Source organism: Gymnogyps californianus, chromosome 1 (assembly GCF_018139145.2).
Source record: "Gymnogyps californianus isolate 813 chromosome 1, ASM1813914v2, whole genome shotgun sequence".
Lineage (NCBI taxonomy): Eukaryota > Metazoa > Chordata > Aves > Accipitriformes > Cathartidae > Gymnogyps > Gymnogyps californianus.
The window spans coordinates 44,521,599-44,539,133 of NC_059471.1; the positions used below are offsets into that span (position 1 = coordinate 44,521,599).

The 17,535-nt window shown below is 34.8% G+C and overlaps 1 protein-coding gene across 1 annotated transcript in view; it reads left to right on the forward strand.

Moving 5' to 3' along the window:
• The window catches only part of PIBF1 (progesterone immunomodulatory binding factor 1), a 125,459-nt gene that overhangs the window by 24,670 nt on the left and 83,254 nt on the right, over positions 1 to 17,535 (forward strand). Inside the window, exons 7-9 of the mRNA XM_050897402.1 lie at positions 1,965 to 2,146; positions 7,440 to 7,565; positions 11,584 to 11,682. Coding sequence (XP_050753359.1) covers positions 1,965 to 2,146; positions 7,440 to 7,565; positions 11,584 to 11,682 — 407 coding nt within the window. The remainder of the gene's footprint in view (positions 1 to 1,964; positions 2,147 to 7,439; positions 7,566 to 11,583; positions 11,683 to 17,535) is intronic.

The window sequence follows — 17,535 nt, forward strand, 5'->3', positions numbered from 1 at the left end:
TTGGCTGTTCTGAATTAATATGTGAATTTATTTTTTAATGTGATATGAAAGGGGCACTGCATGAGAAAGTTATTCTTGACTTCTGTACTGGTCCAGGCAAAAATCAAATGGAGGATCTTTGTGTGTTAACACTTTGGCAGTTGAGTAAATGAGACCAGTTATACCTGAGAGAATTCAGGGGAGATTGTGTTCCTTAGTGTCTCTGTATAATAGTGTTACAGATAAAATAGTGGCTATAACTACCACTTTAAAGATAGTATTCCTCTGCCTAACTTTACAGGTAGCCATAGAGATTCTCTATTAGAAAATATCTTTTATATTCTCCTCTTTGATATCAGTCTGAAGGCTTTGTTAGGCTGTTTATTCATCAGTGTTCTAGCATTGTAAGAAGACATCAGAATGCATGTTTGTTCTCAGCACATAACAATGGCCAAAAAAGTATTGCCATCTACATCAAGTTTGTGTGTATGCATCAAGTACTGCAGAGTAGCAGCAACAATGGCTTTTTTTCATTAACTTTATACTAAATTAATCTGAGAAGGAATAAAAGTAGCACTACTTTAAACTAAAATACCGTTTCAAACTGTGTAATTACTTGAATCTACTGGAAGGTCCATGGTGGTTTTTGTGTATGCTGATACAGTATCACAAGTTCTGGATTGGAAGAGCATACATTTGTAAGTGTTTGCACAGTATTTATTCCAGGGGAGGAGGAGTTGGAGGGGTAGTAACTCCTAGATTTTTCTTCATGTAGTAATCCATGATGTCTGTGTTCACTGTGGATGTATGTATAACCTGTTACTTGGAGAGAGAGAGAGGACAGTTATGTTTCTTAAATTAAACAAAGTATAGAACAAGCATTTGTACCTCACTCTCTGTGGTGCTCAGGAAGTGGGCAGATGGAAAGAAGCATGCCTCTAAGAGCTTTTTTTTTTTTGTATGAATTTTCAGCTGTTTAACTAGTTGCTCCATGTCTTTGACTCGAGTAGATCCCTTAAGTAACCTTTAGTGCTTTTATGACTCGGGAAGAGTCAATTCTGTCTGAAACATGTACATGATGTCTTCCTAGCTTTGGGGGACATATTTCTGATAAGTTATTAATTTATCATTCTTTGAACTTGGCATGTGACATCCTCAGGAGCTTAAACGACAAAATTATTTAAGGTGATAAAACTGCATTTTGCTGTCATGAGTAAGGAGTTGGGCCACTCTGCACCAGTGCCATTATGCTCTGTGGCTGTTCTCTGACAGTGTTCACCTCAAATAGATGGAGACTACTCTCTCCCACACCACTTTCTTCTTGGAGTAGTAAAGATGACTGATCTGGTGATTGGGAAGGCTGTTACAGAGACTCACAAGATATTCATGTTTCTACTTTGGCATCAGTTCAGCCTTCTGTAGCAACACCATGCTAAATGAAAGTCAAAATAAGGCATGCATAACCCTCTTTGCCATTGGTGCTGGCCTGGAACACTACCTTGTCTGCAACAATCATGATTTACTTCAGCCCCAGAACTAGCAGTTTTTCTATTTCTTTATGGAGCAATAGTCACTCTGGTGCCCTTAAACTTTTCACTTCTGTTTCTGAGAACGCTGTAGCCAGTATGATGACAGATTGGCACCAAGACTCGACATCAGTATTTCTGACATAGTACTATTCAGTACTATCACTATTCAATACTTCAGTACTATTTAGATACTGAGGTAGATTAAGGGGCACTTTACCTCCTTCAGGTGCCAACTACCAGAAACAGATCATGAAAACTCATAAAATTATAATTTTATTAAAGTCTTCTTTCAGCATAAAACTTCACCAACTTACGTTAAACGTGAGTGTAAATAGAGTTTTTTGGTTCAGGTGATTTCACAGAAGAGAGTTAAAATGAAATCACAAGTATATGTACATAGGTTAAATACTTATCTTGAATTTCATGTTAAAGTTTTCTTTTTAATGCCTTTTATAGCTGGCAACCATACAACAATCCCTCAACTTGTTGCAAAAAGATAAAGATTATCTTAATCGCCAGAACATGGAACTTAGTGTTCGCTGTGCACATGAAGAAGATCGTCTTGAAAGACTTCAGATTCAGCTAGAGGATGCCAAAAAAGCTAGGGAAGAAATGTATGAAAAATATGTTGCATCCAGGTGAGTTGTTGTGTGTTCAGTTCTATCAGTAGACAAGTTATTTAACTGTTTTCCCTTGTTTCTTGCACAAATCCTGTTTAATTAAAAATAATTTTAACTTTCAGAAAGCTAGTCCATATTTGTATAACTAGAAACAGAACACTTTTGTTGGGTCTTAATGTGGATCAGGAAGTTTTTTGTAAACCTTTGATATAAGACCATAGTAGTGAAGATGTCAGCATTGAAAGTTTATGGCAACTATTCTCTTAGTTGTATATAGAACTTTATGGAGGTAACTGTAATTAATTACAAAAGAGAGAAAAACTCTTTAAAGTACATATGTTACATATCTTACCCCCTCCACCCCAAATGACCTTTATTAAAAATAGGAGTATTTGAAAGACAATATTAATGATTATTGCAGAATAAAATATATTTAATTTTCACAAATGTTTAAAATAAGACATAGTATGTTTCGTATCAGCTATTAGAGCTATCAGTCTTTCATATCTCAAGTTTGAATACAGATTCTCTAAATGTAGCCTTGAGAAATAGATTGATCATTGTATGCTAGCCACAATGGTAAATAGTGTCAAATCCTTATGCTATCTGAATTGGTGTAGATATATGTATGGGATGTTGAACAGGAAACACTATGCTATTCAGCTACATGTCTTGCTACATATGTAATGCTATACTGCAAAATTTCATAGAATCATAGAATATGTCAAGTTGGAAGTGACCCATAAGGAGCATTGATTCCAACTCTCTGCTCCTCGCAGGACTACCTAAAACTAAATCATATGACTAAGACTGTCGTCCAATTTCAAACCACATTTAGATTTTTCTTATTCAGAATTCAAGGTTATCCAGTTCATGTTATTTCCCTACATCTAGATGCCAAAAAAATAATTTCAATATATATCCCAGAATTACATCAAATATTTGCCTGTATGTACTTTGTTAATGAACCATTAACTTAACCATTTTTTGGTTAGTAGTGTCCTTAGAAAAACACCTGTGGGTTGAAGGAATAAGCTTAGAGTATGAAGTAGGTTCAGCTTCTCTTCAACTGCTTCCTTCTGTTTGAATCAAGAAGATGGAACTGCAAAGATCATCTATAAATCTTGTGTCCTTGTATAACTAAGGTGAAGTGTGCTAATATGACTCTCCTGTAATACAGCTAAAAGACAAATTGTTATCTAAATGGAAATAGAAGAGCACTCTACTGAAATTATTGGCTATGGAGTTCTAGCCCATATCAGAAGTGGTTTTAATACTATTTTTCCTTTCAATGCAGTCACTTAAACTTTTTAAAAATTTGTTTAACATGTGTGTATCTCAGACCTATGTTCACCTGGAACTTCTGCATTTTAAATAAATTTTTAAGACTTGCTTTTAAATGGGGTTTTACAAAAATCACGTAGGTCTGAGCAGTCTTCCTCTAGAAATGTGCTTGTAAGCAGTGACTCTTGTAGCTAGATTTCTATTTCTAGAAAACCACTGTGAAATCCTTATTCTGTAGTAATGATGTAGAGGCAGTTTTACAGAGCTGTCTCCATTTGAGGAACCTGGAAAGAGACGTATGTAGCTTGCCTCTACCACAGTTTGGGATACTGTGCAAGCCTGCTTCACTGTCCTCTGGAATATCAGAGGTCTCTGTCTCTTGCATTTTGATACCAACTAAATATACCAACTATACCACAGAGAAATTCTGTGATTCTTACTTTGCCTTTAGAGATCTCGATACTGCCATTGGGATTCTGTACTGTTACCCCATCTCTCTCTTAACGTCATTGGTATTGGTGACTCTCTTCATGATGCTAATTTTCATAGGACAGATATTAACCGTAATGAATAATGCTGGTATGCCTCCTCTGCTCCAGTGACTGTTATTGTCTTTTGCAGGGACAATATAGCATAGCAGACAAGACAGTGTACTGTATTGAGCAGCATGTGTAGGACTGCACTGCAGCTTGGGCAGCCTAGGTTTTATTCAAGGTTCTGCTGCTGACCTGCTGATAAGCTTTGAATAAGTCTTTTCATAATATAAAAATGTAGTGTCAAATGTAAAAATGTTAATGTAAGATTTCTTTTGTAAAATGGGAGTAATAGTATCCTTTTGTAAAGTGCTTTAAAACCTGCATGAGATCTGCAATATTGGAGAAGCTGTCCCTTTACATTTTCCCATGCACATGTACACACTTTGTGTGCATCTTCTGAGACTGCATCCCATAGTGGGGATTCCTGTCTGTTCAGCAATTTAAACTGTCCATCAGGTCAAATATCTACGGTATTAGGTTTCTTATAGAGAGCTCTACAGAATCCTATTTGTTTGTTAGATAGACAGGTACAAAAGTAGAGCAGAAGAAAAGCGTACCAACTAATGGACATTCTACAGTCCTCAGTGCTACCTGGAGGTGACATCAGTTTTGGTAATAAGATTTTATTTGCTACCTTTTGAAGAATTTGAGGCTTTTTAGTGCTCACTTCACATCTCAATATCTTTCAGTTGCTGTAGTTCAGGAATGAAGATGATGAAAACAAACCCAAGTATCTATTTTTAGGAATAAAGAATAATTCACCTTCTGGTCACCGTCAGAACTGCTGGTGTTGGGTTACTGTAGTTAGAAAATTACAGACTTTAGGAAACTGAGGAATTAATCTGACAAATTTTATGAAAGACCCACTTTAAAATGGGTTGAGATTGTGGCAAGATGAATGGCAGCAGCTCATGGATACAGTTCTTGGGAATCTATGTGTATGCACGGACAAACACAAAAGATTTCCCTTTATATGTTTAATCTTAAAACACAATCCATAGTTGCATTGAGATGCTCAGATCACGTTTAGTTTATTCACAGTATAAAGCCTTATGAATAATAGGCCTGGAAAGAAGCTCATTAAAGCCTGCAGCCTGAAGAAGGCAAAACAACTTGATAAGGCAAAAACATTTTTAATTACTGCTCAAGCAAAAGACCATAACAGCAGATCAGGAATAAAAATTGCAAATGATGTTCCTTTTGCTTCAGCAGCGACTCAGTTGGTGTTTATTAAAAGGCGTTGGCAGGGCAGTCAAGTTATATACTTGGAATATGCCCTTTACTATACCATTTGTTTATTTTAGTCATCATAAAGATAAGCGTCACTTTGAACTGTCTTCTGGTGACATCACTGTGGGTGTTCAAGACTTTTCCAGATTCTTCTAATTTTTTCAGTGAACCTTCCTGACTTTTAGCAGTCTTGCCATGGGAGGGAAGGTGTAATTTCTGCAATGACAGCAATTTCTTTTTGGCAAGTAGTAATGGTAATAGCAAATTGTCCAGGTACCAAGAAAAGGGTAATGCTCATTGATTCTGCACATAAGAATTGTATCCCAAGGTCTTTCAGCATTTTTTTTTCCCCCCCTACATATATTGAGCCAGATAAAACATAAAGAACACAAAAAGTTTCTGATGGGGACCTTATATTCCAGTACAGTGTGTTCTTTGGGGTTTTTTTGTGGTTGTTTTTTTTTTTATTATAAACTTCTTCACTGTATCAAAGATCTTCATAAAGTGTTTTACTGTAGTGTGACACAATTGAGGAAAGAGAGGAAATAAATTTACTTTTACCTTGAAGGGTAAACTGAAATTCAGTGTCTCAATAACAAGAAAACAGGAAAACCTGGACAGCAAGCATTCTGACATTTAAATATTTTGGGGCTTTTAGTTAATGTAAAGTAGTTTTTGGCTAGCTCAAGTACTGATTTCTAAAAATTATGGGCTATTACACAATTGGAAATCGAAAGAAATCTAAAACCTTTTACTGTTGTAAATGCACATTTCTTCATAAACATGCTTTTATTTCCAAACCTGTAATTTCTACCAGTTGCTTCATTGCTGATCGATTGTTCTTGAACATTAACTAGATGCTATAAAATTTTAACATTCCTTAGCTGTTAAGTACTTACAACATAAGCCTTTTTTTGTAGTTTTGTAGGAGAAATTCTTTATGGGATTCCCTACAATCTGTCATGGGCTTCCAAAGTTACAAAAAGATGTCAATATTACTCTGAAATGAAATTCTTTTATCCTGGAATCTTCTGATATCTACTGATTAAAAACTTAAGTATGTATTTTAATTAATTTATATGTCACATTGACAGGATAAATTCCCAAATCTTGGGTTTTTTTGACCTCACAAATCTCCACAGCATGTAATCTTCAATGTTTCTTGTGATGTTTTTTCCCCATATGAAGTGCAAGTAGTACACAACAAAGTCTTGTAGTAACATGGCAGTATTGTAAGTTAGCAAGTTAATGAACCCTTACCCAGTGATGAAGAAGCTAGAAAACTTTGGAAAGCAAGGAATTTTTTTTTTTAAATGTTTAATTAATATAAACACTCATGTAGAGGCTGACAATTTGTGGATGAATGTTAAGCATAATGTTGCATGATTAATCAATGACAAATTACTTTAAAAAAACTTAAACAGTATTGTCGTGGTTTAACCCCAGCTGGCAGCTAAGCACCACGCAGCCGCTCGCTCACTCCCCCCCACCCCTGGGAAGGGGGAGAGAATCAGGAAAAAAACCTCGTGAGTTGAGATAAAGACAGTTTAATAGGACAGAAAGGAATGAAAAACAATGATAATGATGATGATAATAATAATATGACAATAGTAATACTAAAAGAATTAAACTACAAAGCAAGTGGTGCACAATGCAATTGCTCACCACTCATTGACCGATGCCCAGTTACTTCCCGAGCCGCGATCCGCCCCTCCCAGCCAGCTCCCCCGTTTATATACTGGGCATGATGTCATATGGTATGGAATAGCTCTTTGGCCAGTTTGGGTCAGCTGTCCTGGCTGTGTCCCCTCCCAGCTTCTTGTGCCCCCTCCAGCCTTCTTGCTGGCTGGGCATGAGAAGCTGAAAAATCCTTGACTTAGTATAAACACTACTTAGCTACAACTAAAAACATCAGTGTGTTATCAACATTATTTTCCTACTAAATCCAAACCACTGCACTATACCAGCTACTACGAAGAAAATTAACTCTGTCCTAGCTGAAACCAGGACAAGTATGCAGAAAGTTTTTATTTGTTCCCAATTAAATATTATTTATTCCTGATTGATTTTCACTCAATTTGTGTAACAACATAGGCTAATATGTATTTCAAGCAATTTGGGAGGAAAATGAGTAAGAATTAGAATAAAATGTAAAATCAAGAAGTGCTCTGCTCTACTTGTACAGCTGTACCTGAAGTTTTGATATTTTGGCCAGTGCAATTAATTTTAAATTCTTATGTTGTGTATTTGTTTATTTACAGAGACCACTATAAAACAGAATATGAAAAGAGACTGCACGAAGAGTTGGAACAAATAAGGTTGAAAACAAATCAAGAAATTGAGCAACTAAGAAGCACTTCAAAAGAGATGTATGAACGTGAGAACAGGTAGATAAGATGCAGGCAATAACCTAATTAGGGCAAAAATGACCAAGTACTGTTTTGTGCTTAGGTATAATCCTAGTTGACTGGCTCTTTGAGAGGTGATCAAAATGTGAGAATTTAAGTTCAATTATAAAACTGATGAGAATCTTGTAAAAACTAAAATGAAATTATACTTTTACAGTAAATATATGGTGTTATATTTGTTATTAAATGATGGACATCCAACATTGTCAATGAAAAGTATTATTAAAATTCATGTTCTAGATAAACATCAGTGGTTTGAAGTTTCTTCAGACGTATAGTGTTAGTTAATTAATACAAAATGTGTTGGTTTACCTGTCAGGCTATATGGGCGATCCTGAAACTGTGCCAGGAAACCAGAAGAAGAGGTGTTCATGCAGACAGTAAAGCAGAAAAAATGAGGGAAACAAATAGGACTTATGCCTTTCTTAAATAAATCTATTTGAGATTGTTTACAGCATTATGATTCAAAAAAGCATTGATTTCCTGTAAATTATTATAAAATCCTCTTTTGGAGAGGATCCTAGTCCTGCAAAGACCTGTATATCGAATCTTATGTGTGTGTCATCTTGTTGAATTCCATGGAATTACATGCAGAGTTAGGCACATACATAAGCCTTTTAGGGATCTAAGGATTTAGACTTCTGGCACTGGATTTCTTTTTGAGCTTATTTTTTGCCCCTTTTATTCCTTTAAAATGGGAAGAGCACTTAATAATTCATTATAACTTCATTGTAGATGTCCTGAAAGTGTCTTGTGTGGAGAAGGAAATGACTGTAGTAAAAAGATATTTGTGGCATCAGCATCTGTTCCTCTAATAGGTAGTTTTGTTATTGCTCGGAAGAGTGAAAAAAGAACATGACTCCTGCTCTCTGTCTTCCGGTCAACTGAAAGGTTCTAATTAAAAAAAATTACATCATTGTGTAGTTTTGCAAGTGTGAGTAAAATATATACACACATACATCCACACCGCTTCCTGTATGCAAATCTATGTTGAATTGCAAAGTATGAATTTAAACCTCCACTGTTCGTGGAGATTTGACAAGGGTCTGTATATCATTGAGAAAGCTACTGAAAGATATTTTGTTTGTATCTGGAACCAATTTACAGAAGTTCTGTTCCTCATTTTGAAATAATTACTTCTGAAATGTAAATCCCTTAGATTTGACTTTGTATTTTGCAAAAATGTATTTTCAGCATGTGTTCTTTCTATAAAATACTAAAAAATTCCACCATAAGAGTGCTTCCCAGTCTGAGGTGCCCCTCAATGGTGAGACAAATGGAACCCCAAATTGTGAGCAAAGCAGTTTGCAATGAATTTATGTGATGTGGTGAGATACTGATTGTGACTGAAAATAAAGCTAAGATGCTGGTTTCATCTTCTAATGTTCAGTTGCTCTTATTTCTTACCACTTTGCTAAGCCTGATGGGCCTGATGTTTGCCTTGAATTTATTGGCACTTATTTTACACTTGGATGAGTCAGTTCAAGAAGCTAAAATGGGGGAAGGGAACCAATAAAAAGGTGATGCTTTCATTCTTAATTTATTTGGGATCAGTTTCACTTGTTTGGTTGTAGTAAGCATTGACTATGTTTGCATTAGCAAGCATGAGTGAATTCACAGGGCATGTGAATGTCTGCATGAGGTTTGACTTTGGATTAGCTATAGTCTGTTCCCATAGATGAAAGACAATTTAGTAGTTTTGAGCATGTTAGATACTATCCCTGAGCACATCTTCTGACTTGGTTCAATCTGACTGGAATCCAATTTGTGCACTCTAGAATAGTTTAGGGATGTGAACTGAAGTGCAATAAATGGCAGTTGCTAAGATGTTTATGTCAAAAGCTAATATAGATGCCCTTGTGCTTCTGCTTCCACTCCCCTGCCCTCATCCCACTTTTTCTTTTCCCCCATACCTGTTCACGAATCTGTAGGTAGTATTTCTGTCCCATTTTAGAAGAGTACTTTCACTTGTATGATAGGCTTGCTAGATACAGGCCATGTGGACCATCAGGTATGTGCAGCCGTCGGATAGGTGCTTTACCTCTTTTAAAATCGCAATCACACAGTCTGAAAACTGGCAGTGTTGCTAGTGTGTTTCCTAGCTCTGTTGAAAATATTTCAACATAAGTTACATCACATCTGTGATTGTCGTCTTGTTGGTTGAGTAGTACCTCACTTGTGTCCTTTCTCCTTCTATTGCATTTTCAATTGATCAGCTGTTCAGTTAAGCAAAATAGTTTATTCTCTAAACGAGTCGCTGTATATCTCCTACCACTTAATTTTTATCCCACTTCTGTTACTCTAGTCTTAAGGATACAACATTGCACTCTCACTCTGAGACATAATATGCTTGATCTTAATGCTGGTAACAAAATTAATTACCATGTTCTTATATTTTGGTATGAGTCAGTTTTAAAGAATCTACTCACAAGATCAGTCCCTGAATTTCATCGGTAAATTCTGTAACCCAGTAACTCAATTTTTAAAGAAAATTTTGTTATCGTTCTCTCATAGCCAGTTAACTGTTACATAATTCTGATGTTGATTCTTCATAAGTAACTATTTCCTATTCGTATGAATTACTTTGAGTTCAGAAAAGTGCCATTGATAACATTTCCTTAGTCCAGAAAACAGTCTTTCGTCCAAGAATTATATACCTTTAGTGTGGCTAAAATGACCTAGGATAACATTTAAATGGGCTTAATAATTTTCCATTTAGCTTATCTTGACTTTTCTCTTTTCTTCAAAATTTGCTTGAGACTATGGTTTCACTTTACTTTAAGTCAAAAAGTTCCTGTGGGGGAGGGAGGAAGAAACAACTTCAGTGGGAAGAGCTTGGTTGCATCTACATTAACAGTTTAGTTCAGCTGAAGAATGTGGTTTTAAAGTGAAACCCCCTAGCCATTGCTGCTTGCCACGTTTTTGCTTGCCTCACAGTTTGTGCTTGGATTTGTGGTATTGTGCTCACATTTGTAGCACATGAACAGGATTCCTTTTGGATGAAATGAAATTGAAAGGAGTCTCTAAGATCATCTAATATATTCCAAATGCTAGTGAGCGTTCAAGTCACAGGAGCAACCCAGGAGTGAAGTAAAATCCTCGAAAACGGTCATAACGTGTCTGGTCCTCAACAACCACTGTTTGCTCTGCAAATTGGCTGTTACTGTGTTGCACTAAATAATGGAGATACAGCTTATAAGCACTATCTAAGCAATACTTCCACTTAGTACAATTTATTGCAATGTTATGCTACAGGCAGACTACAGATTAACAGACCATTAATACCTATATAATTTTTTAACACAAATACTATATGTATTATTCTTCATATCATACTATTCTCATTTGTGTCAGTGAAATAATAATGAGGTAGTTTGCAAGTCTTGACTGATTCTTGGTTAAAAAATTTTAAAAGTATAGATTGATTGCAATAAAATGTTTGTGGTTTTTTATGGTTCTGTGCAGATCAAAAATAATGCCAGCAATAGAAGCCAGAAGGAGACACCAATGATAGTCCGATATATAGGTTATTGCATAACTAGCCAATTAGTTGTATGTGGAAGTAGGATTTCTATGCCTAGCTAATCTTTTCCTGCTCTGTCATAAAAGTTGTGAATCATCTTAGCTAGGAGGACAGCATTCCCCTAGTTATTAGTGAAGTACCAAGCAAAATTATTGAAATTTATTTAATTCCTACAAAAAATAAGTAATTTATAGTTCTAGTATTCTAGAATTATTCATATATTTCTACGTATAAATAGGTGGTTTGATCATTGTTTTTAGAATTTCAGAACTGGAAACTTTGCTGGTATATACGAAAGTAATCTTAAGTAAAGTCTCTGTAATGAATAGGCATATAGGTACACAGACCCCTCTATCATTCGATGAGAATTGAAGAAGGTAGTATTGAAGTTAAGATCAGTCAGTAGTAATTCATGAAGCAAAACAGTCTTTTTTCTGAACAGATTCTTGACAGAATAACTTTTGTTTCCTTCAGAAATTTGAGAGAAGCGAGAGATAATGCTGTCGCTGAAAAAGAAAGAGCAGTTATTGCTGAAAAGGATGCTTTAAGAAAATATGATCAACTCTTAGAACAGTAAGTATCTTTTAAAATGCATATAAAAAAATCTAAAGATATAACTATATATCTAAGGAATTTTAGGTAGGAGGAATGCCTGCTTTGGCTTTCTGCTTATAAAGAAAAAATTGAATTACAAACATTTTGTTTAAATGAAGTTACAGATTTAATTCTAGTAGTAAATTTTTTCTCTGTTACTAGTGCAGTAACAATATGAAAGTTTGATTCTTCTCGTACAATCCTGTAAAGACAAGCAAACAATTATGCATCTCATAGCAAGAATGTGGATTTCATACTGTATGATAGCAGTGGTCAAACTCTGAACCTGTTCTGTCGGGTTTTTTTCTTTAGTTGAAAGTAGAAAATTATCTTGTATGATGACTTCAATTAATAGTTTTTGTAAAGTGTGGATAGAGAGCAGTAGTCATGAACAGTTATGCTTGCTACGTGCTTCTTTTCTTACTGCTGTCTCTTCTCAGTCTTTCATATTCTATGTATAAAATATAGTGTCTATACAAATGTACAGTTCTATTCATATGGAGAAGAAAACTATGGCTGATTTTCTGCCTGTTTAGAAGCAGTCTTACTATCCTGTTCTGCAGCACCTTGTCTTCGCCTTTTGTAAATTTAGAATATTAGCTATGGTAAATTATGAGGTAGTTTAAAACTATGGACAGTAATTAAAGCTGTTCAGGGTAAGTTTGTCATGTGTCCTTAATTTTTGACTTGATTCATTGTTTAATCCAAATCTTTTTTTTTTTTTTTCTAAAATGAAAAGGTCAGTTCATTAACCAACTGTGCTACCTAGTCATGTACTCAAAGAAAGTACTAGATGTGAATGTTTTTGCTTGGAATTGTTTTTAATTACAAGTAGTAATCTGTTAAAATGTTGTTAACTTAAGCATAGGCACAAATAAATTAAAGCTTTGAGTTTTTATGTGTAACTCCTAAATTGCAGTGGTGATATTACTGAAGAAATAGCATTGCCTAAGGACTGAAAAAATGTCATTGCTAACTAGTGGTGTGAAACAATAGGGGTAGTTCTAGAGTAAACGAGATGGGTCAGAGGACTTGATATCCATGCTGAGTTTCAGGGGTTTGACTTCAGATTAATTCTAGTTCAGGCTGAATGGGCCCAAGGATGCTGAATGCCTTTTAGTGGTTAGAGTGCATTGCAGGTGTTCTTGGATTCTCAAAAAGGAATTCAGTTAACAAACTCTGAGATGATGGCTCCACAATGCAAATCAAAATGTGGAAATCAAAGCTGGTTAAGTGGGGACAACCAGGAAACTTCATTCAAAACTGATCTCCTGAGTCAAAATAAAATGCTAATGTGAGTCAACCATGTGTTTCTTTCTGATGAGATCTCTACTTTTCACTGTGGTAAGACTTACTATGACATATGGGGAGTTCATATCTAACTGGAAGCTCTTCTGGAAGATAGGTCTGGTGTATGATAATTTGAGTATGTACTTTCTTGCTTTTAATGAAAATATCAACTTTATAATTCTTACTATATTTATTTTTAAACTTAAGAACCATGGAGAAAATACTGATCTGTTCTGCTGTATTCCCACTCATACAATGTGTCATTTTCTTCATATTGTTGCTTTTTTGAGGAGGGAGGTTCCCCTGCAATCAAAAACATAGGAAGATTTTAAAACACAAAATTTAGAGGGGAAGAAAGTAAGTTAGTAATATGCCATTTGTTGTCATCTTGTTTGATACACTCATGCTTCTGTCCTCTTGTAGCTTTTTCTAGTGATAAGCTCTTCAATTAAGTAAAACTCTCCTTTCCTCGATTTAAATAAGTTAATAAGTTGATTAATACTCTTTTTTGGAGTTCAAAGAAGTAGTTTATCCCTCAGAAGATTACGCTTTTCAGAGAAAAAGCTTCTGCTTGCGAAAATGGAAAACCCATACTTCCCTTCTTTAAAATGTAGATGTCTCTCTTTAAAACTACCTCAATTCTAACCACAGTACAGGTGTCAAGACTGTGACTTTTTCCACATTCCAAGTGATCTACCTAATTGAACTGCAAAGTAACAAACTGGCGTGATGAGATGGAATAAATACCTTAACTTAAAAGACCCCAAATTCTGAATTTACTGTGGACTGATGTGTGGCAGTTCTGTGGAACAAAGAAATTTTCTAATAGCACCAGAAACCCCTAAGATAAAAAAGGAATACCTGTGTTGTGCAATTCTATATTTAAGTGATTATAACAGCTAGTTCTACTTTAGTAAAAACAAGGTGACTCATCGTAGTTACCACTGGTATCATAATCTATATAAACAAATGTGTTTGAAAGCTTCAGAAGTATGTGGAATGTTGACTGGCCTGAATGGTGGTTAAATAAAGCCCCTGGCAAATCTTGTGATCAGAAGTGTAACTAATACCCAATTTTCTAGTCAACTGCAGTTATTTTCATTTTTCTTACTGATGTTTGTGATAGCTTTTTGTAAACAGCTGTTTACAAATGCCAAGAAAATACCAAAGTGATAATATTCATGAAAGAGTTATATTGAGAAAGAATCTGCTGTTTCAACTTCAGAGTAGATCACTATGATGTCAGGATGTAAGTTTTGTTGCTCTCTTTGCTGTTATACAGCTGTGAATTCTGTGTGAGAATCCATGTTTCATTTACCTGTGACAATGAAAAAAAACTTAACTGATTTGATATTTTGGATTAAACTGTGGTCAATGTCACACATGTCCTAAAAAAATTATGTCCAAATGGAAACCTTTTCACTTTGTTTTAAACTGCTGGTAATGTGACTAAGACTTTTTTCTAATTTTAAAGCTATATTACCTCAGTTGAAAGTGTCTAGGGGTTGAATGAGGAGAGTAATTCTATAATACCTCCATCATCTACTAGATAGTAAAGTGTAGATACTAAATATGTTCCAACTTTTCCTTTTCTTGAATATTCCTGGAGTGTTATTTTCAAACTGTTGACTGTTAATCTGTTACTTCTCCTTGCCAAAAAAACCCAACAAAACAACAACAACAAAAAAACAGCACCAAAAAGTAGAACAAATGCATCCTGGTTTCGTACCGTTTTTTTCCTACTGGTTAAATTATCTAGTTTCATATAAGATGCAACATCAAACTGAAATGGTTCCTGTGTTCAAAGTGGACTCTAAGGTCTAATATGGGGTGAACTCATACAAGAGCACTTCACCTCAGGGGATGCCTACAGGAGCCATCTCTTTCCTTTGATTGTTGAATTCCTTTAAACCTTAAGGAATATAATGTATTTTTCCAGGACTGTGCAGCTCAATCAGTGGAAACTGATTTAAAATTTCCGGAATTACTGGGAACATAAGGGAAATCCATAGATGGTATGATTTTACAAAATCTTATTTTTCTTAGTGACAAAAAAAAATAAATCTGTACTCTGTTACAGTTGATTGCTACTCACGTGATATACTGAGGGTGATTTTTCTTTTCCTGTCTTTGTAATGATAAAATGAGAAGTGTAGAAAAATGAAGAGAAACAAAATAGGTATGCGGTAAACAGAAAAAGAATATTCAAGAAGATTGTGTTATGGCAACACTATTCCTTCAACTTCGCAGTGGGCACTATTTATAAAAAACCCTCGGTTTCGTAAAAGCTAATGGGAGGTTTAAATTCCTGCCTCTGTCTATGAGGTAATAGGATATTTTTAAGTATGTACTTTTTTTCTTATTTGAATATGCACAGATGATGAAAGGGCATTTTTAAACAATGTTTTTATAGTTGGGTTGAGTTAAGTCAGGATGATGGCTACAAAAAATAGTTTAGAGCCTTAAGTTCTATAAAGATTTCAAAGGATTTTGGATTCTTATTTAAACATTTCTGGATTGATGTATATAGCTCAGCTATTTAAAACTATTGGATTTGTAATGGACAATCTACTACAGGTAAAAATACCTTTTGGAGTATTTTTAGTGTTTCTATTTAGAAATGCCTTTCTCAAATAAAAAGCAAAATAGAATAAAAGTCATTGACATTTCTTGATAGCAATTGTCTATGCTTCATAGGTTAAAAAAAGTATGCAAAAAGTTGTCTGTATGTTTGTGTTTACCTATTTAATGCTTTTCTTTCCAGTCAGCTGCAGGCCATGTATACATTTTGGAGACTTCTTTTAGTTTATCCATTAATCTTTATAATTTGAATCTTTTTTTACCTCTGTTTTCTGTGTTCTTTGTAATTGTGGTACTTTTTAGAATTCATTTGGAGGTGAGATTAATGCTATCTGGTTTTAGTCATCTGTCTTAAACTCTGTAGGTGATGGAGAGAGGTGATCAATCCTGTTCATAAAATGGGTGTCTAAATTAGATGAAATTAAGATCCCTATATCTTCTTATTAATTGCAGACAAGCCTAGAGGACTATCTTAGATGAGAAGATAATTGGATAAATTTACTGAATAAATAAATGTTCTACTTTGCATTTAGAATATCTGCTGAGTATGCAGGAATCTCATTATTAGATTAGCATTTATTACATTATACATTCACTGTTAACAGAAACATTAAAATTAATTATTTACCCCTTCTATTAACATGTTTTTATAATCCAGATGTTGCTGACTGCAATGGCAGGATTCTAATCTTAAAATGATAAAGTCAATGTATTTGTGTGCTGGACTTATTGCTAATATTTAAGTAAGGGCCTATTATCTCTTCAAGAATATTTATATAAAATGAGGATTTAAATAATGAATAAAAAAAAAAAATCCGTGCTGAAAACTTCTAGCCAAAATATTTGCCAAAGCTGCCATAACCCTATATTAAAAACTACTGCATAGCCTTTTACTCCCTAGACATGGCTGCTACTTTTGTATATGAAGCACTTCGTAATCCCTTGAATTGAAGAGCTATATAGGTCTTGAAAATTACTACTGCTTTAAATCTTCAGTTTCAATTAACTTCATTAGTGTTTTCTAAAATACTTTTTTGGTAATAATAATTTGCTCCTGCTGTATTCATTTATGACTTCTATAGTATGATGTGCATATGTAGTTTTGATAACACTTAGGATTTCTGTCAGAATAAAGCTGAGCCCTTTACTGTCATTGTTACGCCTTGTCTAGATTTCAGCCCTAGCCAAAGTTACTACTACACATTTCCCATAAAAACTACCTTCATCTTGTTCTGATGAGAAAGTTAAGTATGAGGTGCAGCTAAAAGGGTAAAATTCCATTAATGTCGTGGAAATTGCTGAAAGACACCCTCTTGGAAGTTCAGAATCAATGCAAAGAAGGCAGTGAAAGGACCAGGAGTGACAGTATGAAGCAGAAGCAGAGAAAAAGTCCATTTCCCAGGTGACTGGGTCTAGTTTGTTTCCAAGCTGTAGAAGCAGCACTGAAATCCATAACAAAAACAATTCTATGTGTCCTAAATTTCTACTGAAATGACTAGGGAGGCTCCTAGTCTTTTTCCCTTTTCTTCTGAGGATATGTTTATTTGGAGTTTACATCATAATGGATGATTCTAAGCTGCATTTTAGTAAACAGGAGAAAGCCTAAATAACTGATTTGATCAAATAGATGAGTAGTAGTGTTAGGAAGACTGCATGCTTGCTAGGGCATGCCTAGTTGTCTTTGGTTGTTCCCTAATAAGGATCTCAAAATTTTACATTCTTAGCTAAGATAGTGTTCTTCCAGAATGAATGCTTTAAGCCCTGTAACCAGTCACCTCATAACTGTAACTGTCTTGATGCTGTAGAATTATCAATGTCAAGACTCATAGGAATGATAAGTTAGTCTGATGGCTGACCTTTCTGAGCTTCATTACATCTGGAACGCAGGCTTTGAAGTTTGTTCTCTTACTGTGCAAGGAATGTTCAATGATTATATTTATAGCTCTAGAAATCTTTTTATTT